A 27,438-nucleotide genomic window follows, 5' to 3' on the forward strand; every position below is an offset into this window, starting at 1 on the left:
CTTTCACTCAGTGTGCCCCCCACCATGGTATTTATCATTATAAACCTTCCTTGTTTTTCCTGCTACCTTAGTTTGCTAGCTACTCATGGACTTCTGCATAAATCTCAAGTGTATGTAGGTCTCCTTTTAGGTAACAACCAAACTTTTCTGTTAAAATTGCCGGTAATCATTTAGAAACTAAGGACAAAATATAAAAGAGAAAATGAATTAACAAGAAGAACACCTGTCTTCTACTTAATTTACTTATTTGCTGCGGTATGCTTGAGGAAGTGCCATATTGATAAACACTTAATAGATTTTGGCTGGTTAGTTCCTTGGCTGGTTGACTGATTAGCTGGCTGGCCAGATGTTGGTTGGCTGCTAGCTGATTGGTAGGTTGGCTGGCTAGTTTGCCAGGTGTTGGTTGGATGGCTGGTTGGCCACATGTCCATTGATTGGCAGGCTGGCTGATTGGTTAGCTGGTTGGCTGATTGGATGGATGTTGGTTGGTGGGCTGACTGGCTGGTCTGTTGATTGGGTGATTAGTGAATAATAAGAGTGGTAGTTTAGCTTTGGCTTTACAGTCAAACTTAATTCAAATTCTGACTGAGTTTTCATTGACTATGATATAAACAATTAAGTTCTGTAAGTCTCAGTTCTTTCTATAAAGTACTATTTTTTTCCCATAGGATTATTGTAAGAATGAAGGTGATATCGCATATAAAGCTTTAGCAGTACCTAAAGTATGTTAACTATTTGTTAGAATATGTTCACAATTTTAAAGAAAAGAAAGAAGCTTGAGTATTATTTTCAAAAGGAAAAATATTAATAAAGCAAGTGATTATTCTTGTTAAATGTCTTATTTATTATAGTCCTTCAAATATGTTTCACTGCTGCAAATACACATCTATTACAGGATAGTACCTAAGAAGGAGTAGAAAACTCACAGGCACACAAGCAAATCTGCTTGACAGATTAAAACTTAATTCTCTCATCACCCACCCCTTCTCCCTCTCCCCTTCTTCCTCATTGGTCTATCGTTACATTATTTCAGGGCTCACTAGGATGGCAACTTTCCCTATCAAAAAAAGAAAAAAGAAGTGATAATATATTATTTGACATGAGTTACAGTGGTTACACAGGTGTGTGCTTTATAATTATTTAAGCTGAACATGTATGTTTTATGCATTTTCCTGTATGCATACCCACTCTTAAACATACACAGAGGATGCGAAATTGGCATGTAAGAATGTGATGGAATAGGATAGTACAGGTGAGATATAAATCTAGGCTGGGTCTGTATAAGCAAAGGAAATCCCTTAAAATTCCAAATTGAAAGAAATACACAAACAATAAACCCTGATTGTGCAAAAGGAGATGAAGTTTATTCCAGCTACTCCAGAATGGCTATCTCCTTGTACAAGTTAAATGGCTAGAGTGGCAAGTTACTGAACTTAGGTGTGTGTATGCTAGTCTGCACAACTGTAACCCGCTCTGGAGTCCCTGTAGTGCGGGATTTTCCCATATCATTTGTCACTTGCTTAACATTGTGCATAAAGAGCTTCTCTCAATGACAGAGCTCTTTAATAGACCTCAATTACTAGAACCACTTTGCACAAATAGGACTACCCCATCTCTTCTAGCCATTGTCATTAGCACTCATGCCACTTGTGCATGATTTCAGAGATAGCTGGCCTGGTTTATTAAATGCCATCAGAAACAAGGTCAAGAATTACACATCTTTATTACTCACAAGCAGCTTTTGGTTTTTCAGCGCCGACTGGGAGATGCAGCAAAGAAAGCGATCAGCAAGCTCCAGGTCAGAACCATCAAGAAGGGCGACAAGGTAACAGCCTCTTTTCTTTTTTGGTAAGGGGCTATCTTAAAACAGTTCCTGACTTTTCTGGAAGCCAGGGTAGAAGAGAGGGAAGGGTGGGAAAAGGGGATACGTGACAATAGCTCTCCTGTAAGTCTGTTATTATACCCATCTTTATTAATATAATTCAAAACAGTTAATAAGATACAGGCAATAGAACAACAAAGTCGTTGGACAGAATATATAAGAAATTGAAAAGTAAGTATAGGAAAAACAGGTGGAGGTAGGATGCAATTTGTACACAAATATATTACCTGAACTGTGTAACAGAAAATGGATCCCAAATTTAGGTTGGGGCTTTCCGGGAGCCAAGGCAAAGAAGGAAAACATATTCAAGCAATATCTAATTACCTTATTCTGGTGTCCCACAAGGTAAAAACCAAATGGTTGTCCCTGGTGTTCCAACTTGAGAATATTTGTCCATAAATCCTTGCAAAGAGGACAGTGTTATATGATGAGTGATGTCCTCCACTGATGTCTGCAGTTAATACAGAAAGCATATTCAGTCCCTCTGACTCTAGCATCTAGAACCCCAAAGTCACTGCAGCAGCCTCCCTAGCTGTAGAATGATGACATAAGGCCAAGAGCAAAAGCATATCTTTTTTAAATTCACTATAATTAACATACAGTGTTATACAGTAGTTTCAGGTGTATGACCTAATGACCCAACAATTCTATACATTTCTCAGTGCTCATCAAGATAAGTGTACTCCTGGGGCGCCTGGGCAGCTCAGTTTGTTGAGCCTCCGACTTCGGCTCAGGTCATGATCTCATGGTTTACGGGTTTGAGCCCCATGTCGGGCTCTGTGCTGACAGTTCAGAAGAGCCTGGAGCCTGCTTCAGATTCTGTGTCTCCCTCTCTCTCTGCCTCTCCCCTACTCACGCTCTGTCTCTCTCTCCTTCAAAAATAAACATCAAAAAAAAAATAAATAAATAAGTGTACTCCTAATCACCCTTATTTGTTTTACCTGTCCCCTCACCCACTTCCCCTCTGGCAACTACCAGTTGGTTCTCTGTATTTAAGAGTTTGGGTTTTGTTGGTTGTTTTGTTTCCTTTTTTTTTTCTTTGTTCATTTGTTTCTTAGATTCCACCTATGAGTAAAATCATATGGTGTTTGTCTTTCTCTGACAGACTTATTTCACTTAGCATTATATTCTTTAGATCCATCCATGCAATCACAAATGGCAAGATTTCATTCTTTTTTATAACTGAGTAATATTCCATTGTGTGTGTGTGTGTGTGTGTGTGTGTGTGTGTGTGTGTACACATATATATACACCACATCTTCTTTATCCAGTCATCTATCAATGGACACTTGGGTTGCTTCTATATCTTGGCTATTGTAAATACTGCTGCAATGACCATATCAAAAGCAGAAGCATATCTTGAGGAGGAACAATAAAACAGTATAGTCCAGGCCCACAGACTTCTAAAGGTCTCTCTTCTCCCCAGAAGAAATTATAGAGCAGCGGATTGCAGTACATGTATTTGGGGCTCCTTGGGCCATTGTAAGGGATTCTCAACTCTTACATGTATTGTCTTTAGTCTGAATAATTGATTTGTCTCACTACATGCTGCTGTTTTTCAACTATATAAAAATGCTATTGAGCTTGATAAGATGAAATTCATTTAATTCATTACTAAACTTAAAGTATATTTTTTCATTACTTTTTCCCCTCAAACAGAAGAATAAAAGAGCAGGGACCACCACATAAATCATATACAATGGGGTATTGAAAGAGATTTATATACTTGAATAAAAAGTTAAATCCATTGTTCTGGAGTTGTGTACATAAGATTCCCAAGGAGGTGATAGATGAAATAACGTTCAGACAGTTCTCCCTAAACGCTATTTCTCATCCTTGAGCTTTTGATGTCACCTCTAATTATAATAAATAGCATTCTCAGTGATGGTATTTTTAAAAATTACTTTCTCACAATTATAATAAATAGCATAATTAGTAACGATACATTAAAAAACCGTTCCCTTACAAAAGCGCTTGCAGTGGAACCCAGAAACAAAAAGTGGAGGTTGGAAGGAATGGAAACTGAGCAATTTTTGATTAAGAAAATGGCAGCTGGGCCATTGAAAGCCTTGCTCCAAGCAAGCTCTCCTTGCTTGTTTGGATATTTCCCCAAGAGCTGAAGCTACACAAGTAGGCTCATCTGTATTTTCTCTGTTACAGGAAACAGAGCCCGATTTTGATAACTGTGCAGTTTGCATTGAAGGGTACAAGCCCAACGACGTTGTACGGATCTTGCCCTGCCGGTGAGTCACTGGGCTGCCTGCTTTTGAATGGGGTGTGCATGCCGAGTGCCTGCTGACCTCCCTGGCTCAGACCTGCATGGCCTAGCCCAGCAAGGTCAGTCTGCACAACCATTTCCGGGTTTAAGTATCAAACAATCAAAAACCTTGTTCTTTTTGTGTGACCGTTCCCCTTGAAAACATTCTTTCTTGTGAAATAAATATTTTTCTGATCTTCCTTGCACCAAAGGATGAGTACTGCTATTCATTAGAACCTCATGATACACAATTTGATGATATGGCTCCAAGTAAGAGCTTTCTGTAACAACAAAACTGTGGTATTTAGAATCAGTTCCCACTTTCACAAGTGCAGTTTTAATATAATTAATGAACTCTTAAAAGTATGCTGTGAATACTCATGAAGGGATCAACAGCCAGAATATGGTCAGGAGTACCTGGGAAGTCAAAGGCAAATTTCATTTCCCTTGTTTTTATATTTTTTGGATTTTTTGTTTGTTTGTTTGTTTGTTTTGTTTGTTTTACCGGCAGGAAGGGAATGTGACAGTCACTCCGAAACTCCTAGAATTTGGAAATGCCAACAGGTCTAGTTTCAAGAACTCCCCAAGTGATTTCTTGTATAACCCTAATCCTTCTCCCTAATTGAAATTCACTGTTAAGGTATTTGAATTTTTTATATGGCTAAAATTAAATAAGTTTAAATACTTCAATGAAATCAAATACTTCAAGACTGCATAAAAGCTGTCTTCCTGTAATTAAACAGCTTTTTTAGTGTTGTTGTTGCATCTGTGAAGTATCCTAGACATAAAAAAATTATCCCTTGAAGAGAGGTTCTTCACTTAGAAAGATTAGCTTTAAAAATTCTTAAGAGTATTTAAGTAAATAAAGTAGATAAAATACACAAAGATATAAATCAGGGCACCTTTAAGAACTGTTTTTTAGAAATACAAAAGAAATAAAATATGCCTGTAAAGGAATTAGTTTAATAATCCCAAAATGACAAAGAAGTGTCAAAAAAAAAAAAAAGGACAGGGTATGCAAATAAATGCAGAAACTCCCAAGGGGAATGGTCTCTTCTGAAATGCTTTTAGGCACATTGATCATCAGGAAAGGGCCTGGAGAAAAGTGCACTGTGCTGGCCCTAGCCAAAGCCTTCCCTGGGGATTCACTTTCCCTAGTTTATAGATGCTTGACTGTCTCTACGGCAAAATCATAAACTGGGACACATGAAGGCTCGATGGGTCTTCCTATGAGGGAATGTATCAATTCTCTCTTCAGACATTACACTTGGTATTTACTTGGTGACTTCTAGAAACACTGGCAAAGAATGGCAGGCGGTGTGTGAGCTACAGAGATGCTGCTCCAGAGGTAGCATTTTTTTATGTCTACAATATTTTACTAAGGGTTTCATAAAGCCTCATAGAAGCGAGGAACGTGCTTTGCTTCTGCTTGGTGTATGTTTAGAGCTCTATGAGGGTACTACTAAAAAAAACATCAAAGCAAATTTAAGTTGAATTGAAACTTTTTCTTGAGAATATAAATGTAATTAAGAAAATCTGTTTTAAAAACTATATATAGCATTACTTTAGCTCTGTAATCCATATTGTATAAAGTGACTTCTTCATCTAGAGCTCTGTCATGTATATTCCATGTTACTGCGCAGAATTAACTAGAAGCTGCATAATATCCAAGCCATAGATGTACCACAATTCAATTTACCATGCGCCTGTTGTGGAACATTGGCTGATTTCAGTTCTTAATTATGACAAATTACATTGCTTTAGCAGTGTTTAGATTGTCATCATGTACTATTCCAGATCTATCTACTACAGTATAATTTTTGGAAATACTAACCAGGGAAATAGCATTTTAATATTTACAAAAAATAAAAATAAAAGTTTAGGAACTTCAATTATATTTATACTAGCCCTTGCCCTAGGCCAGTTCAGTTTGGCCTGAAACTCTTCATTTTTACATTATTATTTGGTTCTCAGCTCATTCCTTGATTCTTTCTGCTTCAAGCTTCTTATTGTCCATCTGCTTTTATTTCCTTATTGTGGGCCCTGCTTTAAATAACAAAATAACATTGAGAATTACCAAGTACAGGTTAGAGTTCCTTATCGTTTGATCTTAGATGAGCCATATATATTTACTCTTTGAAGAGCTCATCCACTTTTTCCGTGCTGACTTTAAAGTCGAGATATTTTGATGCCTGTTGCTTGTTTCTGCCAGACAGTCTGCGCTAATGGATGTTATCAAACAAATGCACTGGCATTTGCTTTTTGCTACATAATTTCCTCTGGGGTATGATTAAGCCCTAGCTCCTATGAACTTTATAGACTCTCTTTCTCATTATTTCCAGGCTGACTCACCCACAGAATTTTTTGCATCCCCTCGGAGTATAAACAGTTTCAAAAAAAAAAAAAATCTAGATTTTGTCTTTCTTCTTTTATACTCTTTTCTGCAGCCTCCTAACTTCTGACACACCAGGTACATCACTTCTCTATTGGGGTCACTTAGGGTATCTTTCCGAATCACTCCAGGATATTCTTGTGCCATGATTTTTTCAGAGTCATTCTCTTGTTTGTGTCTTTTGGAAACCCTTGCACAAATGAGGATGAATTAATAAATGATCTCCCTTCCTTATTTGTAGTCACGGCGATTACTGAAGTTAAGTCACGCACATACGCACTTACCATTTTCCCCCAGGGGCCTTCTCTGGCACATGCACAGACGAGGCTCCCTGTGGGGCCAGACAGGCATGCACATCCACAGCAACACACAAAGCACCTCAGGGTCAGACAGGGCCAACTTTTGTGGTTTGGGTTTGATCCTAATACACCGCTAGGATGTTTTCCAAAGAACTTTGATTTTGCTTACACCATCTATATGCCGAAATCTACATTACAGTTGACTTTAGGGCTGGTTTTGGCGAGTCAGATTTGTACTTGTGATTATGATTTTTAGCTACAGAAGATATTTTATTGAAGCACTGAATTGAAATGTTATTGTCTTCTCTTGTCCAGGGAATAAGCTGGGCTCTCAGATTCTTCCCGTGGCTTTTATCCTTCGGTGTTCCTTTTCTTCAGTAGTTAACCATTTCAGTCTATTTAGCTACCCAGTTTCAAACACTCCGGCTCAAAAAGAATCTGACCTCCTTGGGCAGGGCGAAAGTCTGCCATTAAAAAAAAAAAAAGAAGAAGAACGAAAGAAAGAAAGGAATATATGCATCCTTTCCCTAGGTGCCTATAGAATTATTTCCTTTCTCTGATGGATCCCTACAGCATTATCATTAATTTAGGAGGGTATTAGTGTCTGCTACTGTCTTTTCCTTTGACTTTGGGAACTCTTGTATGTTGTAGGAACAATTTTAAAGGGCCTGAATGCTTCATTTGAAACAATAGACATTTATTGTGTGGCCGCCGTGTGCCAGGCATGGTGTGAAGTACCAGAGTTGAAAACTCTGGCATGATCTCTGCCCTAAAGGAAATCAGTGTAGTGTGGAAGAGAGAGATGTGAGTTTAAAAAAGCAATCACAATTCAGAGCGATGCGTACAACAACCAAAGCAAGATGGATTTTAAAAAGTTGGAGGAAGCAAAGCTAGGCACAAGAAAGGCTCCACAAAAAAAGTACATTTTCACACTAACAGCAGTTTGCTTTGTCTATTACATCTTCATTATAGAAGATTGGTATACTGCATAAATATTTAATTGTCTGACTCCCTCAGCGTTAGCAGATAACAACTGCTAATATTTGTGTATATTTCCTTGCTTTGATTTGCCATGCCTATTTTTTCAAGTTTGAGACACTACTGTCAACATCGTTTATTATCCTCTTTTCACTTAATATTCTAAGAATATGTTAGAAATGGTTCCAGATTATTAGTGGCTCATTTTTACTTTCCTTTGGCCTCTGACTCTGTAGGCAGAAGCTGATCAAACTCTAAATTAAATAAACCAACCAAAGCCCCTGGCATGTTGGTGCTTATTTAGAACCTGCTCCTCAAGAGTCCAGATGCTTTCATAGGCCAGTCAGAATATTCTACTGAGGTTAAACAGGAAGGTGTCCTGGTTCCCGTTAGCTTGTTTCTTAATAACCTGTTGATGAGCTCTTCGCGTCTCACCATCCCACCCCACTTAAAGAAAACAGACAAGGGGCGCCTGGGTGGCGCAGTCGGTTAAGCGTCCGACTTCAGCCAGGTCACAATCTCGCACTCCGTGAGTTCGAGCCCCGCGTCGGGCTCTGGGCTGATGGCTCAGAGCCTGGAGCCTGTTTCCGATTCTGTGTCTCCCTCTCTCTCTGCCCCTCCCCCGTTCATGCTCTGTCTCTCTCTGTCCCAAAAAATAAAATAAACGTTGGAAAAAAAAAAAAGAAAAAAAAATTTAAAAAAAGAAAACAGACAAAAGCAGTTTTTCACATACAGATGATATCGTTGGGTTATGCAGAAGTGACCCGTGGAAGCAGCATGCCCTGCTGGCTCCCTGTCATGACAGTTGGATTACAGATAACATCCTCTCAAACTAAATTATCATCTTTGGTAGATATGCCCCCACTTTTACCTTGCTCATAAACAGAGTTCCCATGCAACCAATTCCCTCATATAGTCACATTTTGTAAACAGTGTTTCCTGGAGGACACTGTAGGAGGCAGTCACTACTACCTGTGCTCTTACTGAGGTCTTTGATTTTGATATTTTAGAGCAGGGGTTAGTGGTTGGATAAGGAAAGCAACTTAGTTGTAACACCTATCCCAAAATAGTTCTGGTTGGGAAGCGTTGCGCTTATACTGTTTAGTGTTGAAGCTTCAAGCCAGCTTCCAGTGTTTGAAGGAGAACAGCAGGCAGGGCTGCTCTGAGCACCCCCTGAGTCAAGGTCAATGAGTGGCCTGTGGGTCCAGGGCTTGTCCAGGCTCCTGGTTCTTCACAACAGGATGTCATTTTTGTCCTGAGCAGGGTTACCTGTTAGATCAGATAATTCTGGAAAGGGTTGGGGGGATAAAAGATACATAACATAAAATTGACCTTTTTACCCATGTTTTAAGTTTATAATTCAGTGGCATTAAGTACATTCACATTGTTGTATGATCACCACTACTGCCCTTTTCCAAAACTTCATTTTCTCAAACTAAAACTCAGTAACCATTAAATGTTAACTCCCCATTCCCCTAGTCTGGAGGGTTGTGTGTGTGTGTGTGTGTGTGTGTGTGTGTGTGTGTGTGTTGTATTTTTAATTTAGCCTTGACCTTTATTATAAAGAAAATGTCAATGAAGAAACCTAGATTTTGATGTAAGCATCTAATTTAACTTGAAGTTGGCTAACTAATAATCAATTTTTACATATTCAATTTAAAACCTAACAAAGAATGATAATTATTAAAATTGTTGCTATTATTATTCTTGTTACTATTATTACAATACTAATATGATGTTACTCTTATTATGATTAGGACTATAAGTGCTCCTGTTACCGTTACTAACATCATTACCACCATCCATTCTTTCCTGGCTTTCTGTAGTAGCTTTCTCACTAATCTTCCTGCTTCAACTCCTGCCCCTTAATTATTCATTCTGATAAGTCTGTTTTTAATTATCCAGCTAGATTAGCTGGACTCCAGGTACTTTTTTAGCAAGTACAACTTTAAACTCATTAAATGTATCAAAAGTGTGATTTTTAAAAAAGTCTACTCTTTGGGAAGATTTATTGAAATATAATTCAGTCCTTTTGTTTCTCTGAATATACATCTGTAATAAGGTAGGTTCACAGAAATCCAGAAAACCAGAAATCCTGCCCTATTACACATATTAGCTCCTCAGGGAGAATGGAGTTGGCTGGTGCAATTGCCAGCATTTTTATCAGGGATTGGTTGCTGTAAAAAGCAATCTTCAGAAACTTGCCGTTGTGTCTCTTGTTAGGATTTTATTCTATGACTTCTTCATGGGGCTTTGCCAGAGCAGCTCATGTACAGAATAATCACACTTCTCCCAAGCAAAGGAATGTTTTTATATTGTGGGTAATGAATTATGATACCATCCAGATTTTTTTCTGTTTGTCGGTAGAAGGCCAAGAGCCAAAATTGTGGCCCACCCCTAGCCAAAAGGGATTTTTTAGCTTTATCCTTGGCCGTTTTATGTCTCCATTCTTGTTTTAATTTCTTCTTTTTCATTTACGGCACCTTTTTGAATATCTGCATCTCCTAAGTCACCTTAAGTCGTTTCTAAGATAAACATTTTCCATGTTTGTAAAACTTTATCAACATCATTTTCAATTAACATATAATGTCTCATATGTCATCATTTATTTGACTATTTTTAGACATTTAAGCTGTCCCCCACACATACATATTTTTTGCTATAATAAATAACACAGTTATAAATAGTTATGTGTGTAGACCTTAGTTGATATTTCAGATTATTTCCTTGTTTCTGGGGTTATGAATTCAAATTGCCTAATTGTTGCCCATGAAGCTTTACTGAAGGAGTTTTCTAATAAGAGGTAAGAATGTCTCAAGCAAAGATAACTAACTGATGCAACCTATAGTTGACAGATTATAGTGCAGGAGTCGGGGATGATGGTGGAGAGGCAGGCAGGCCTAGATCATTGGACCCGAATGCCCATTTGGATTATAGCCAGGGGCTGAGGGGCTTGCTGGGTTCAGCTTTTGCTGTTTACATTGCATGTTGGCATTATGTGGAGTATAACTCAGAGGGATCTGACAGGAGTCTGAGGACCAGTTAAGAGACTATTGCAAAGTCAAGGTAAGAAATTCTGGGGGCCCGAACTGGAGTCAGGAGAGATTTGGGAAGTAAACCCAGCATGAGACAACATTTACAACAGTTGAAAATGGCCACCCGTACCAGCTGGTGATTGGTAGATACATCTGTAATTGTTTATATTTAAAACATGTGCATATCTTTGCATTTTGATTCTAAATAATAGGAAAAAATCATGCAGGTATCGCACTGTTGCTCAAAAACCATAACAGAAGAAACAGATTTCAAGCACTGAAACAGATTTAATCACAAAACAAATAAACGAACACCTTGAGGACCAGCTTTGGCTCACCTAGGCAAAGTTCCATTTTGGAAAGATGATTGTTGGATTCTGGGTGGTAAAATATGCCACGTTTCCTCTTCTATCCATTTTAGGAATGAGACTAGTTGGGGACATAGAATTTATCATACTGCCTTTTTTTTTTTTGAAACTTAAGTCTACATTTTTACAAAGATCAGAACACGAGTAACAGCATTTGTTTTGAAAGTGATGAAATGGAGATTTAAACACAATAATATGCCAAATTATAAATCAAAAACAGAATAAGTGGTTACTGTTAGAGTATAGAACAGATTTATAGTGAAGGACAAATGAAGCTTATATTTGCGAATTGATACTCTAATTTACAAAAGAATTTCTGGTGACATTTCAGTATCTGAGGTAGATAGAACCTAAAAGGGTGAGGCCTGGAGATTTGGAAAAGGAATGCTTTTGAGGTCAGTTGAAAAGTCAAAGCTGACATTTGTTTTACTAGTTTTGATGAGTTCTTTGAAAGGCCTGTTACATGTGTCAACAACTGACGAGATGATCATATGTACACTCTGTCCATCTAACCAACCCAACAGCCAGCTGCTTCCCTTTCTCAGCTGATGTAACTGACATATTTGTAACATGGACCTAATTATTGGCTCCTCAAATACTATAATCCATTAACTCCTGTGCCCTAGGACAGGTGACATTTTCTTCTGCCAGGGAAGCAGCTCTGGGAGACATCTAGAATAAAGTACATGGCTAACAGTAGAGGGATCCATTTGTAAAACTGTCTGAAAAAAGCATGTATCCTAAGACTCCCAGAGTACTTGCCTGGCAAGGCCCAGCCTCCTTAAAATCAAATTAATAAGATGTACTGAGCTAATGGAGGTGTAAGCACAGTGCCTACACCAAAGTGCCTTGCTAAACAAACAGTGGCTTTCATCCAATGGGAAACTGTTCACTGTGTCTCAGAGAATATCCTTGTTTTCATTGGATGCTTCCAACCAGATCCACCTGGACATTTCATAGCCTTCCCTGCTTCTCCTGAAACTCTGATGTGAAGTCCAGATCTTGGATGACAGCCCAGAGCAATACCACAGTTCAACCCTGATATTCATGATAAACTTGTCTTTTTAGGGGGCACAGGGTCTCTCATTCACTCTCCCTGCAAGATACTACAAGACCATAATGAACAACATAAGAAATCGTTCTAATCTCCTATAAAAAATGAACATCATTTTAACATTTGAAAACTTTAAAAATCATAATCAAGTTTTACCGAAAGCACTGAAAATAGATGGTAGTTCCCTAAGGTTTTTAACCCCAGGGATCAGTCTGATTGTAAGATGAGTCAAGTGTACTGAATGTCCATGTGAACAGAAAATTCCAAACTGTTTATGAGTAAAAAAAAAAAAACAAAAAACCTATAAAACTCTGTAATGTGATCAGGATTCTGACTATGAGTCCTATAATTCATGAAGTGGAAAACAAAGGGGTAATTTCTGGACAGGCAGCAATGGTCTATCCTGACTTTATCCTGCCGTGACCGATATATACGCTTGATTAGGAACAGATTTTTTTCCAGGTTCCTTATTTGTGAAAAGAGTGATGAATGTTGGCTGATTTTCATGAGGTTTGACTTATTCTTTCATGCCCATGTTATGCAAATTAGATTATTAGTCATCATTTTCACAGCTATTTCTTTATACATGTGATTTTAAAAATAACTTCAAGGTTTTATTGCTAATTGTGGGAAATTTTGAAAATAGGGAAAAGTATAAAGTAAACAAAAATAATCTCACCACCCAGAAATAATCATTATTCATATTAGTATATTAAATTTTTCTAATGGATATATATAAACATCGCATGTATGTTGGTAAACCTTGTAGAGCCAGACCATTAATATAATTTTTTTCTACTTTCTTATTTGACATTAAAAAGTAAGCATTGGTGGGGGATGGGCTAAATGGGTGATGGGCATTAAGGAGGGTACTTGTTGGGATGAGCACTGGGTATTATATGTAAGTGATGAATCACTAAATTCTACTCCTGAAAATAAATAAATAAATAAATAAATAAATAAATAAATAAATAAATAAGCATTTTTCTATAACTTTAGAAATTTTTTAAAAATACTTTAGTGGTTGCACAATATAGTCCGTTGTTGGAGTTTATTTAATTGTCCCCTGTTGTTCAGCAAATAAATTGCTTTCAGTTTTCATCATTATGAAATCACGACCATTTTAATTGTTTATATATACTATTTCTGTATTTGTCCCTTAGGACAAATTCTTAAAAGTCAATTTACAGAGTCAAAAGTGATTTTGAAGGATCTTGATAAGTTTTGTCAAACTGTTTTCCTAAATGGTGGTAACAATTTACTCCCCACCAGCAGAGGTGGGCATGCTTATGTTAGCGAACCTTTGGAACCATGAAGTACCATGGTGTAAGCATCTTCCTCATCTGGTAGCCACATATAAAGACAGTGCCTAGTTTTAGTTCCCACATCTTTGATTTCTCGGAGATGTTACTGTGACCTACCACGGTACTTCATACTTAGTCCACTGTTGTTAACTAAACTCATAAATCATATCTAATGTAAATTGTCATTGGCTATAGATGGTTCATAATATCAGAGGTGTTAAAATGCGGGGGAGGAAATGGTATGGCCTAGAATTGGTAAAATGCGATATTAAGTAGTTTTAATATTTGTTTTCATACTTTTAGTGCATAGTGCTTTTTCTCTATTTTTATTTTGTTTTTATAATCCTTTTTGATTAACAAAAAAAGCACATTATAAAAGTTATGAATTTTCATCTGGTTGCTGATCTCTTTAATGCTTCCCTACCAAGAAATAAGATAACTGATCAATTAATTATTTTTCAAATTTATCTGAAATTTATGTAGGTATAAAGCATCTCACTCATTAGTCATTGTGTATGAAAACTATTGTTTACAAAACTCATTTTTGCAGGAATATCAATTTACACACTCTGCCAAATTATAAGTTAGATAGTGTGGTGGGAGTTTAAAATGGCACAGTTGCTTTGGAAATGTGTTTGACAGTTTATGTGAAAGTTAAATGCATACTACCCTCTAATCTAGCAATTCTACTCTTGGATACATCTCCAAGAGAATGAATGTGTACATTCACAGAACGACTTGTACAAGAATGGTCATAGCGTGTTTATTCATAATGGGCAAAAAGTGAAAACAACTAGCAAGAGGAAAATCTGTAGATTGATTTGGTACATACATGCAATGGAATATTAGTAATAAGAAGAAACAAGAAACAAGCTATTGATATATATCAAAGCATAGATAAATATGAAAATATCATGTTAAGCAAAAGAAGCCAGGCAAAAATAAATACCTACTTTATGATTCCATTTGTATGAAATTCAGTCACAGGCAAAGCTAACCTGTGGTGACAGAAGTCATAATGGTGGCTTCATGGCAAGGAGCGGGTATTCAATGGTAAGGAGAGGAGAGAAGTATGGGGTGATGGAAACAGTGGGTGTTTGTACATAAACATATACCTACTCAGTAAACCATCAAGCTTGCTTAAGATCTATACCTTTAGGGGTGCCTGGGTGGCTCAGTTGGTTAAACATCTGATTCTTGGTTTCAGCTCAGGTAATAATATCACAGTTCATGAGTTTGAGCCCCTCATCAGGCTCTGTGCTGACCGTGTGAAGCCTGCTTGGAATTCTCTCTCTCCCTCTCTCTCTGCCCCTCCCCTGCTCACTCTCTCTGTCTCTCTCTCAAAAAAAAAAAAAAAAATATATATATATATATATATTTTTTTTTTTCTAAATCTATACCTTCATTTAAAATAATGGAAAAAAATAGGGGTGCCTGGGTGGCTCAGTCAGTTGAGCGTCCGACTTCGGCTTGCGTCATGATCTCATAGTTTGTGAGCTCAAGCCCTGCATCTGGCTCTGTGCTGACAGCTCAGAGCCTGGAGCCTGCTTCAGATTCTGTGTCTCCCTCTCATTCTGCCCCTCCCCAGCTCACGCTCTGTCTGTCTCAACAGTAAATAAACATTAAAAAAACACTTAAAAAAATAAACATAAAATAATGGGAAAAAATGTTTTAAATACCAAAGAAGCTACATTGTGGACTTTTTAACAAATGTAGTTCATTTTGTACATTAGTCAAAATTAACATCTAAATTCCAAGTTTGTTGATGGTGTTTTCTAATAAGTTTTTTCTTTGATTCTTTTGGGTCTATCTGTATACACTGCCAAAAATTATCATTTAATCTAAGGGATTAAAGGAAGGAAACATGAAAGGAAATAGCAGTGCTGATAAATGATGTCTGGTGGGTTATTTTCTGTTGTATTTTCAACAGAGCGAATGCTGCCTTAGGAAAGAAGTCTTGAACTGTAATAACCTTCTTAAATATGGCATTCTGACTTCAAATGTCCTGATCCCCAGTTATATTAATCAACTGGACACACAGGATGAATGCCAACCAGCTTTCCTGCTCCAGCCAAATGATATAATTAGACCAGGGTCAAGTTTTAATCACAGAGCTTCCCTCTACCAGAAGCCAAAGAAATGAAACACCTATAAAATGAGGGTCTGAAATTCCCTTGTAACTTGCATTCTCAAAGGATAAATTTCTTCCATTGTAGCTAAAAAAGAAATTGAGTGTAGTAGCCAGAGGATCTTACACCATTCCTTAATATTTGAAGTTTATTGGTTTTTCTTTAATGCTATTTAAACCTGATGGTACAGACAACTAGATGAAATTAAGTAGCTGTTTATTATAATACTTGAACATTGTAAAGCACTCTACTGTTACATATAATGTCTAATTTGTATCTCACAACAACCTATAATAAAGGTAGAGCAGGTATCATTACGGCTCCTTTATTTTACTGAAAGAAACCTGTTAACTCAGAGAGGCTGGTCAGAGCCCAGAGCAAAGCCAGGTTCTCTGACTTCTCAGGCTTGGTTCTTTCCCCTGTAAAGCTGCATTTGACACCTTTACCCACCCACCCCCACCCCCCCGTCACGCAAGGATGCTCTGTTGAATGCTTAGCTCTTGGAATATGGTTTAATAAAGTCTATCCCCAGAAACCCCCATCTCACTCTAGGCCAAATGCCTGAGCATCCCAAAGAAACCAAATCCAATGTAAGCTAGCTTTAAGGATTTTACTCTCTCCACACTGATTCCAAGTTTAGTTTTGTGTCCCTGAAAACAGGCCAGCCTTGTTCATAGGAGGCCAGTGCTGGTGCTGGTAAGGTGAGCAATAATTTATTTCACTGCATTCTTTTTTTCCCCCCCTCCATCAGGTAAAACTGCTAGCATAGCATATTAGCTTGCCAAAACAAAGTAATTCTGTTTTTAAACAATAGCCAGAATACAGTTACTGCTGATTCTGTGTGATAGCTCTTTTTCCCTTTCCCTTTTCTCTTCTTTTTTGTTTTAAATGATGTTTGCATAACCTAAATAGGGGGGAATCAGGGAAATGCAGTTTCTCATAATTGGCCAAAACATTTCAGACCAAGCCCAATGGCAGAATTACCCCCACAGTGAGGCTCTAGGCCAGTTGGATAGGGTTGCAGTAGGGAGGGGCTGGTGTCTGCTTAACTGGCCTGATCAACACCATGCCCACATTGTCACCGCTGCAAGGACTTTATGTATAGGAGACATTAGAAAACTGAGACAGTAGAAGGAAATAACTTGATGACGAGAAGCCTATCATCACAAGGAATGAAGGACATCTAGCTCAGGTCCATGGCTTTTTCCTCATTGTTCATACCTCTTTGCTACTCAGTCCATCCAGATTATTTCAAAATGATGATTTGGATCCATCCATTCCAGCTTTATTTCCTGTTCTGACTTTTTAAATAGTCTAGCTTTCAACCCAACTGAGTTTCTCATCCAAATCATGAGACTAGAGCTGTCTTTACTCATGTAAATTCCTTCTCCTTAGATTCTTTCCTTGGGTCTCCACACTTCAGCCCATCCTGTAGCTCCCAAATTTCCTCACAAAGGAACTGCTTCCTTCCTCAAATTCTGTGGTACTTTTACTTGTATCTCTTTATGATCCATCACTTTATATGTTGTACTAACATCACTTAAAATAGTTGGGGCACCTGGGTAACTCAGTCAATTAAGCGTCCAACTCTTGATTTCAGCTCAGGTCATGATCTCATGGTTTGTGAGATGGAACCCCGCATCGGGCTCTGCGCTGACAGCACAGAGCCTGCTTGGGATTCTCTCCCTCCCTCTCTCTCTGCCTCTGTCCTACTCAGCTCTCTTTCTCTCAAAGTAAATAAATAAACATTTAAAAAAAATAGTTAATGGCACCATTATCCACTGAACACTTAGTAGCCAAGCACTTTACAAACAAATACTTAATCCTTACAACAACCTGGTAAGGTATTTTACTAGTCAGGATCTAGGTTTTGCTGCTGCAGCAACAACAGCAACAACAACAATCCTGCCAACTCTCCATGGCTTAACACAACAAAGATTTCTCATGTTTTGTGTTTATCTGTGCATCAACAAGGAATGTCTGCTCATGGCTGTCAGGTAACAAAGCAGTCACCACCTCAAACACTGTTAACTTTGACAAGTCAGTAATTAAATCGCATGGCCTGAAGTGAAATCTTCTATTTCTTTTTTTACCTTATTGGCCAGAATTAGTCACATAGCCACAGCTACCAACAGGAGAGCCTATAATCATCCCATGTGCTTGAAAGATGCAAAGGTAGCCTAATGGATGAATAGTATTAAAGAGTGCCTCAGATGGGTACTATTATTATCCTCATTTTACAGACAAAGAAACTAAGGCTCAGAGAGGTTCAGGGTTATCCCAGGACTGTTGGCGAAGATTAAAAATGAAACGTGCTTTACGCCCAGCCTATGCTTTTAACCTCTACACAGTATGGACTGTGCATCTTCCAATCAGCCTGTCAATTCTTTGTTTACAACACCTCACAGGGCGCCTGGGTGGCTCAGTCAGTTAAGCATCCGACTTCGGCTCAGATCATGATCTTGTGGTTTGTGAGTTTGAGCCCCACGTCGGGCTCTGTGCTGACAGCTCAGAGCCTGGAGCCTGCTTCGGATTCTGCGTCTCCCTCTCTCTCTGCCTCTCCCCCACTTGCGTGCTCTCTCTCTCTCTGTCTCTCCCTCTCTCTCTCTCAAAAATAAGTAAAATGTAAAAAAAAAAAAAAAAGAAAAATACCTCACCAGTAGGATGCATGTCTGGCCCATATGATTTTCCTACTTTTTCCTCAGAACTCAGCATTCCAGTGAGTTCTGGTATCATTTTTGGAATCTCTTTAACAACATACAGAAATACTCTTCAGATTTTCTCATGTATAACTAAGAAATACACCTTCCACACGACACTAAAGTGCCACTGTGTCAACAATTTTTTCACTAACAGGGATAGAAGTTACACCTACTACTTTGCGTAATATACAGTACAGTAGAAAATGTAGAGAAATCTCATGATACATTGAATGCCTGGGTTGCTAGTTACTGGACCAAAGGCATGGCATTTGGGCAAAAGATAATGCACAAAAGAAGTCAATGATTTCCGTGTGTTTTGCAAAGACATGACAGTCAAGATTCTGGCAAAGTTCTGGTTGAATTCACCTGATTTTAGGAGCAGCTAGACAAACGGAATCCTATAAGAAATCAGCAAGAGCAATTTAGATTTCTTTTGTCCTCCGGGTAGGAGTGGAATACATTTCTCCTATGCAACATCCATGACACTGTCTGGGCTCAGTCAACGTTCTGTAAAGTGCCATCACCACTGCCATTATGGCCATTCTAACCGAGTAATGCTTGTGCTCAGTTCCATGAACTGATGTTCCCAAAATGAGATTTGCGTAGAAGGAATGGCCCTATGCAATGTCTACCAGGCAGTCTAGGCAGGTCATGGACTCATCAATGCCCCTAATATTCTTGTCAGGACCCACCGACCCCCAGAAGAAGACAGAATTCTTTTACGTTTTAGAACCCATAAGAATTAAGGCAAGTGCTTCCTGAGTAAGCTCTACCACAGAAAGCTCACTTGCAAGAAATCATGACGGGGAAAACGGACTTTCAGAATTCATTTTTTCAACAAACAATACTGAAAGTATATCCTATTCCAGGTACTCTACTAGGTTTTGGAGACAGAAATACTTTAACTCTGCCCTCCAGTGTGTCTCAAATTCACTTGGGACATAGAACAGTAAAACAGGGTGAATACTGAGCCTATAAGGTTGCGCTCATTGTTTAGAGCTGGCCTCCATTCTTATCCACCAGTGCCCACACTGTGCCAGGTGTTAAAATGCTTTTAACTTCACCCATATGTAAACAAGTAATTTAAAAAAAAACCAACCCTATGACACTCTAGCTGTTAATGCGCCAGGTAGTATTCTGAATATTTTATGTTTTGTGTCCCATTTTCTTTTAATATTTTCTTATAATATATTTAATATTTCTTTTAATATTTCTTTTAATAGCTTAATGTTTCTTTTAATATTCTCACTTGAAAGACCTAAGTATAAACCGGATTCTTTTACAGGCTAAAAGGGATTATTCATTCAATATTGATTCACTCTGCCATATTGCTCTCACAAAAGGTTAGACTGACCAATTTATCTTCCCACCAAACGTATGTAAGTGTTTATGCCATAGCCAGCACGACCTATTATCAAATTTAAAAATGAATGCAAATTTGGGGAGCCTGGGTGGCTCAATCAGTTAAGCATCTGACTTCAGCTCAGGTCATGATCTCGCAGTTTGTGGGTTCAAGCCCTGCAGCCGGCTGTGCGCTGACAGCTTGGAGCCTGGAGCCAGCTTCGGATTCTGTGTCTCCCTCTCCCTCTCCCCCACTCATGCTCTGTCCCTTTCTCAAAAATAAACATTAAATTTTTTTTTAAATAAATAAATGCAAATTATCAGCAAAAATGAACTTACTGTTTTAATTTACATTTTTCTGATTTAAGTTAGGAAATGCTTTTGTAAGTGTTTTAATACTTTTAGCTGAAGTCTTAAAATTCAGTTTGGGCAAAAATATTAGCAAGGAATATTTTTTTTACCAATAATTGTGCATTTGTGAAAATGTATTAGAACAAATAAAATAATTTTTAGATGTCTGGATACAAGATCAACATGAAATCAGTGGTTTTCAATTCATTGGAATGATACTAGCTAAGCAGTACCAAAATTCTTTGTCTTTTTTCCTTTCTTTCTTTCTACCTTTTGACCCCCTCACCCATGTTTCCCATTCACCACTGGCAACCAGCAATCTGTTTTCTGTATCTATGAGCTTGTCTTGTGGTTGTTGTTGTCTTTGTTTTTAGATTTCATGCATAAGAGAGATCATACAGTATGTTATCTTTCTCTGACTTATTTAACTTAGTATAATGCCCTCCAGGTTCATCCATGTTGTCGCAAATGGTGAGATTTCATTCTTTTTAGTGCTGAGTAATATTCCATTGTGTGTGTGTGTGTGTGTGTGTGTGTGTGTGTGAGAGAGAGAGAGAGAGAGACAGACAGACAGAGAGACAGAGAGACAGAGAGAGAGACAGAGAAGGTACACCACATTTCTTTATCCATTCATCCATTGACAGACACTTGACTATTATAAATAATGTTGCAATAAATATGGAGGTGCATCTGTCTTTTTGAGTTAATGTTTTTGTTTTCTTCAGATAAATACCCAGAAGTTGAATTGCTGGATCATATGGTAGTTCTATTTTCAGTCTTATGAGGAACCTTCATACTGTTTTCCACAGTGGCTGCAACAATTTACCTTCCCACCAACAGGGCACAGGGTTCCCTTTCCTCCACATCCTCTCCAACACTTTGATGTGTCTTGTATTTTTGAGAAAAACCATTTTAACAGGTGTGAATTGATATTTCATTGTGGTTTCAACTTGCATGTTTCTGATGATCAGTGATGTTGAGCATCCTTTCATGTATTTGTTGGGCATCTGTATTGTTTTCTTTAGAAAAATGTTTATTTGGATCTTTAGCCCATGTTTTAATTGGATTTTTTTTTTTTTGCTATCAAGTTGTATGAATTCTTTATATATTTTGGATATTAGTCCTTTATCAGGTATATGACTTGCAAATATCTTCTCTCATTCTGTAGGTTGCCTTTTCATTTTGTTGTGGTTTCCTTTGTTCTGCAGAAGCTTTTTAGTTTGTTACAGTCCCACTCGTTTATTTTTTTCCTACTTGTTTATTTTTGTTTTGTTGCTTTTGCTTTTGGTGTCAGATTCAAAAAACCATTGCCAAGACATATGTCAAGGAGCTTAACTGCCTATGTTTTCTTCTAGGAGATTTATGGTTTCAGGTATTATATTTAAGTCTTTAATCCATTTTGAGTTAATTTTTGTGTATGGTGTAAGATTGGGGTAGACTTTTTATTCTTTGGCTGTCCAGTTTTCCCTACACCATTTATTGCAAAGACTGTCCTTTCCCCATTGTGTGTTCTTGCCTCCTTTGTTGTAGATTGATTGACCATATATGCATGGGTTTATTTCTGGGCTGTTTATTTTGTTCCACTGATCTATGTGTGTCTGTTTTTATGCCAGTACGATACTGTTTTAATTATTGTAGCTTTGAAGTATAATTTGAAATCAAGGGACATGATACTTCCAGCTTTGTTCTTTCTCAAGATTGCTTTGGCTATTTGTGGTGTGTGTGTGTGTGTGTGTGTGTGTGTGTGTGTGTGTGTTTGGATCCATAAAAATTTTGGGATTACTTGTTCTATTTCTTTGAAAATTGACAGTGGAATTTTGATAGGGATTATATTGAAAATGTAGATTGCTTTGGGTTGTATGGATTTTTAATAATATTGAATTCTTCCAATCTATGAGCATGGACTTGGTATTTTATTCTTTTTGACGCAGTTGTAAATGGTTTTGTTTTCTTGATTTCTATTTCTAACAGCTCATTATAGTATATAGAAACACCACAGATTTTTGTGTATTGATTTTGTGTCCTTCAATTTTACTGAACTCATTTATTCTAAAAGTTTTGGGATGGAGTCTTTAGAGTTTTCTATATATATCATCTGCAAATAGTGACAATTTTATTTCTTCCTTTCCACTTTGGATGCCTTTATTTTTCTTGCCTCATTGTTCTGGCTAGGACTTAAATACTATGTGAAATAAAAGTGGTGAGAGTGGGCATCCTTGTCTTCTTCCTGATCTTAGAGGAAATGTTTTCAGCTTTTCACTATTGAGTATAATGTTAGCTGTGAGTTTGTCATATATGGTCTTTATCGTGTTGAGGTACCTTCCCTCTATACCTTCTTTGTTGAGAGTTTTTATCATAAATGGATGTTGAATTTTACCAAATGCTTTTTGTGCATCCATTGAGATGATCATATGATTTTTATCCTTCATTTTGATAATGTGCTATGACATATTGACTAATTTTGTGGGTGTTGAACCATCCTTGCATCTTGGAATAAATCCCACTTGGTCATGGTATATGATCCTTATAATTTATTGTTGGATTTGCTTCTCTGATATTTTGTTGAGGATATTGGCTTATATTTTTCTTGTGTATCCTTCTTTGGTTTTGGTATCAGGGCAGTGCTGGCCTTATAAAATGAGTGTGGAAGAATTCCCTCCTCTTCTTTTCTTTGGAAGAGTTTGAGAAGGAGTGGTACTAATTCTTCTTTGAATGTTTGGTACATTGCACCAATGAAGCCATCTGGTCCTGGACTTTTTTATTTGTTGGCAAGTTTTTGATGATTGATTCAATCTCCTTACTAATAATTAGTCTGTTCAGATTTCCTACTTCATCATGATTCAGTCTTGTAGATTGAATGTTTCTGGAAATTTATCCATTTCTTCTAGATGTCTAATTTGTTGGCATAAAATTGTTGTAGTGTTTTCTTATGAACCTTATATTTCTGTGGTATCAGTTGTATCATCTCTTTCATTTATTTTTTTTAATGTTTATTTTGAGAGAGGAAGCAAGCATGGGGGAGGGTGCAGAGAGAGAGAGAGAGGAGAGAGAGAATTTCAAGCAGGCTCTGTGTTGTCAGGACACAGCCCCATGCAGGGCTCAATCTCATGACTGTGAGATCAGGACCTGAGTCAAAATCAAAAGTCAGACACTTAACCAACTAAACCATCAAGGTGCCCCTCATCTCTTTCATTTCTGATTTGAGTCCTCTCCCTTTTTTACTTAGTGAGTCCAGCTAAAGGGTTGTCAATTTTATCTTTTCAAAGACCAGCTCTTAATTTCATTTATCTTTTTTATTGTCTTTTTAGTCTCTGTTTCATTTCTTTCTGCTCTAATCTTTGTTATTCTCTTCAGTCTACTAACTTCAGGTTTTGTTTGTTCTGCTTTATTCCCTTTGTCCTTTGATTGTAATAACAACCCTCTGAAGGATTATCACAAACAGTATTACTTCAGAGGGTTGTTGCAACAATTAAAGGACATTGTCATAAAACATGAAAGAGAAAACTGAGCCACAGGCAAGTTAAGTTACTTACCCAAGGTCACAGTGCTAAGGAGAGGCAGTCAAACCCTGAAAGCAGGGCACATACTACTGCAACATATGTAGGAAAACACAGTGGAGCAGAAATAAAAAGAAACCAGCTCTCTTTGGCAGAGTTTCAAAAAAAGGGATGGGATATTCAGAGAAGAGAAGGGATATCTGAGCTATGAGATACAGTATGAGCAGGATTTGACATACCAGGAGAAAAAATGATAAGGGCATTCCAGAGTTATGGTAAAAGTGTGGGGTAAATGTAGGGACGTAACAGAAGATGTGACACGCGCCACCGTGGGTGAGGCTTCTGTGTGCCTTGTCTTTGGGCATTTCGACTTTGTGCTCTAGGGAGAGAGGAGCAGCTGAAGCATTTCAAGCCTGAGGAGTGATATCATATTTGTATTTAGAAAGCTAAAGCAAGAAAGGGAAACCAGACCATGTCAAGAAGAGCCCTGATGAAGAGTGGGTATGACTTTCTGTGGTACTTGAAGATTCAAATATGAACATTTTATGGAAAGGCAATGGAGCTGCCAACTCAACATTTAACCAAGTCTGTTTGTTGGGCAGTGGAGAATGGGGCAGTACAAAGCGTTTAGAGGCCAGTGTTATCCTCTCCCCAAATAAATCAACCCAACTAATATCTAAGTATAGTCCTGAGGAGGCCAGTATTATTTGACAGCTTTTCCCTTCTGTAGCCAAGTGCATATGCTTAAGGCAGATCACTTTTCCCTTTGGTTTTGCCTGATCTTCAACCCCGTAACTAAGATACTGCCTCCTTGAAACTGAACCACAAAAATACTTTGGGAAAGAATAAAAATTTTAATTCCTCCAAACTGCACCCCCCCCCCGACCCATGATGGTTCAGTGTGGGGAAGGAAGGGTGGCAGGGTGCAGACTTGGGTAAAACCACTGACACTAGGGCTGGGCTTGAGCCCTAGCTCTGCAGCTTACAAGCTCTTGGCTTAATTTATTTTACTTTGATGAGCTTCAAGCTTACTCTCCATAAAATGGGAATAATAATTTTTACCTCATAGAGCTGTTATGAATTAATAATTTCACATGCCTGTTGCATAGTAACATGCCTGTTGCATGTTATATGTGGAGGAATATTTATAAATATTAAGTTAATATTGATTAACTTAGTGTGTCTTAATTTAAAAACTCTGACTTCATTGACAACTTTACAAATAAGATTGTGAGGTTCTGAGGAAATATTTTGACTATCCATAGAAGCACTGGATACATCCTATTTAAATAGTTAATGTTGTCTGGGTCCCTGAGTGACTTACGTTCTTTGATAACCATCTTACTGAAGGGAATGAAACAGTTTGTATTGGTGCCAAAAGGAAAGCCATGGACTTCTAATGTCAATGTCAGGGTGACAGGGTCTGACAAAGCCTATAAAAGTGAATGAGATGGAAAGGCTAGAAAAGCTCTGTTCTTCCTCCAGGTGGAGAAAAAAATGCCATTTATTTGGAGGGGGTGTCATACATATAGACAAAGGACAACAGAAAACAAGAATTAATAAATGGGGAAACAGGTTTAGCTGGGTTTGTCATTACTGCTAAAAAAATGTGAGAACTTATTTTATTACTCATAATCAGCTCAGCATCATTTCCAGTTGTCAGCATCATCTTTTGTCAGGTGCTTGAAGAACTTTCTTTGTTTGTTTGTTTGTTTATTTTTGAGAGAAAGAGAGCACAAACCGGGGAGGGTCAGAGGGAGAGGAAGACACAGAATCAGAAGCAGGCTTCAGTCTCTGAGCTGTCAGCACAGAGCCCAACGCGGGGCTTGAACTCATGAACCACGAGATCATGACATGAGCCAAAGTCAGACGCTTAACCAACTGAGCCACCCAGGCACCTCTGAGGAACTTTTACTTAAATGCTTGCTTCCCTTTGATGAAGAAAGAGGAAGAAGAGTTTTGGTCAATCCTCTGTTGCATTTCCAGCTTGCTAGGATTGTTAAGATAGACAAGATAGAATATCTTGTCCCATTGTTCCTCAGTGTGTACTTTCTCACGCAGCCTTTGTTAAAACATGGGAAGAGACAGTGCCATACTGTGAATCGTACAAACAGGATGAGCTGAGGTTGACTTTGCCGTAGAGATGTTTACTCGACTGTTGGTACATCTCACTGAACGCTGGATTCTTTCCCTAACTCTTTATTTATTTAGTCTGGTAACTTTTATTTTTCTTTCCATTGGGGAGGGAAGAATTGTTTTTGCAATCCTAATTACAAGGATACAGTCTTCATGTTTGATAGTTAACACAAGAAATATGGTGTTAGAAAATGAATGTTCATTAATAATCAGTATGATCACCATCTATGTGTCACTTTAGCACTTTCATTTTTTGCCTTAGTTCTCCCTTTGAATTTTTAAAATTTGCCTTTACTTGTTAAAATGTTAAAAGTATATTCTAAAGAGTAAGAATTGGAGTAATAACATAATATCTAAAAATAAGATGCAGTACATTTATATCAATAGGATTAATGGTTGTGGGGCACCTGGGTGGCTCAGTTGGTTAAGCGTCCGACTTCAGCTCAGGTCATGGTCTCACAGTTCATGGGTTTGAGCCCCGCATTGGTCTCTATGCTGACAGCTCAGAGCCTGGAGCCTGCTTCAGATTCTGTCTCCCTCTCTCTCTACCCTTTGCCTGCTAACGCTCTGTCTCTGTCTGTCTATCTCTCTCTCTCTCAAAAATAAACATTGAAAAACAACAACAACAAAATTTAGTAAGATTAATGGTAGCTTAAAATTAAGGAGGGCCAGAAGTTATGTTTTAAGCTTTTGGTCATTACTTATCCCCCCACCCCAACGCCACCCCCCACACACATACAGAGTCATTCACTTGCAAACCCCATACTTATAAGAAAATTTCACAGATGAGCAACAGAGTCTTGGAGAACTAAGGCTTGCCTAAGATCAAACAGCCAGAAAATGATGGATCCAGGAGTATGGCTTTCCAGTGGCCTTTACGTTGTGGTTCACAGGGAACCATTCAAGGACTATGCTGCTGCATTGATGGAGGGACCTTGTCTTATTCATCTTTGTACCCAGCTCCTAGCACAGAACAGAATGGAACAAGGAGGTGACGTAACCAGAGCTATATTTTAAGAAGATAAATCTGGCAAGGATGAGTGGGATGAAAAGAACAGGAAAAGCTGGTGGTGTGGAGAGCAGTTTAGATGTTATTGCAGTAATAAAGAACATTAACAAGATTAGGAGTGAGGAAGCAGTGTTGAGAATAGAAGCCAAGCAAAGCAGTGGAAGAGATTTAGCAAGACTGAGTCCATGGGCTTATGACCATGTGTAGGCAGTGAGGAGTACCAGGTCTTTTGATAAGTATTCATTTATATAGCAGATATTTCTGAGCATCACCTGTGTGCCAGGAACTATTCTAGATGCTGAGGATACAACAGAGAATTAGGCAAACAAGGATTTTGCTCTCATGGACCTTACATTCTCATTGGAAGTTATATTGGTCAATGTTCTCCAAAGAATCCCACTATACTCCACTATATTATATATCATATGTATATGTATATATATGAGACAATTTTCAAGGCATTGATTTTTTCAAGAAATTGGCTTATGTGGGGTTGGCAAGTCAGGAATCTGTAGGGCAGGCCTACAGGCTGGGAACTTGAGCAGAATCTGGTGCTGTCATCTGGAGGTAGAATTTCTGGTTCCTTGGGAAACTTCAGTTATGTTCTTAAGGCCTTTAACTGATTGGATAAGGCCCACCTAGATTATTTAGGATAATCTCCTTTATTCCAAGTCAACTGATTGTAGATGTTAACCAGATCTGTG

General features: G+C 38.0%; 1 protein-coding gene across 3 annotated transcripts in view; it reads left to right on the forward strand.

The window, feature by feature from the left end:
* The window catches only part of RNF150 (ring finger protein 150), a 292,634-nt gene that overhangs the window by 176,644 nt on the left and 88,552 nt on the right, over positions 1 to 27,438 (forward strand). For all 3 annotated transcript variants that reach the window (XM_086704179.1, XM_086704180.1, XM_086704178.1), the window contains exons 3-4: positions 1,754 to 1,825; positions 4,043 to 4,125. In XM_086704179.1, coding sequence (XP_086560305.1) covers positions 1,754 to 1,825; positions 4,043 to 4,125 — 155 coding nt within the window. The remainder of the gene's footprint in view (positions 1 to 1,753; positions 1,826 to 4,042; positions 4,126 to 27,438) is intronic.

The sequence above is a fragment of the Puma concolor genome, chromosome B1, assembly GCF_028749965.1.
Source record: "Puma concolor isolate L17-30 chromosome B1, mPumCon1.1.hap2, whole genome shotgun sequence".
NCBI classification, from domain to species: Eukaryota; Metazoa; Chordata; class Mammalia; order Carnivora; family Felidae; genus Puma; species Puma concolor.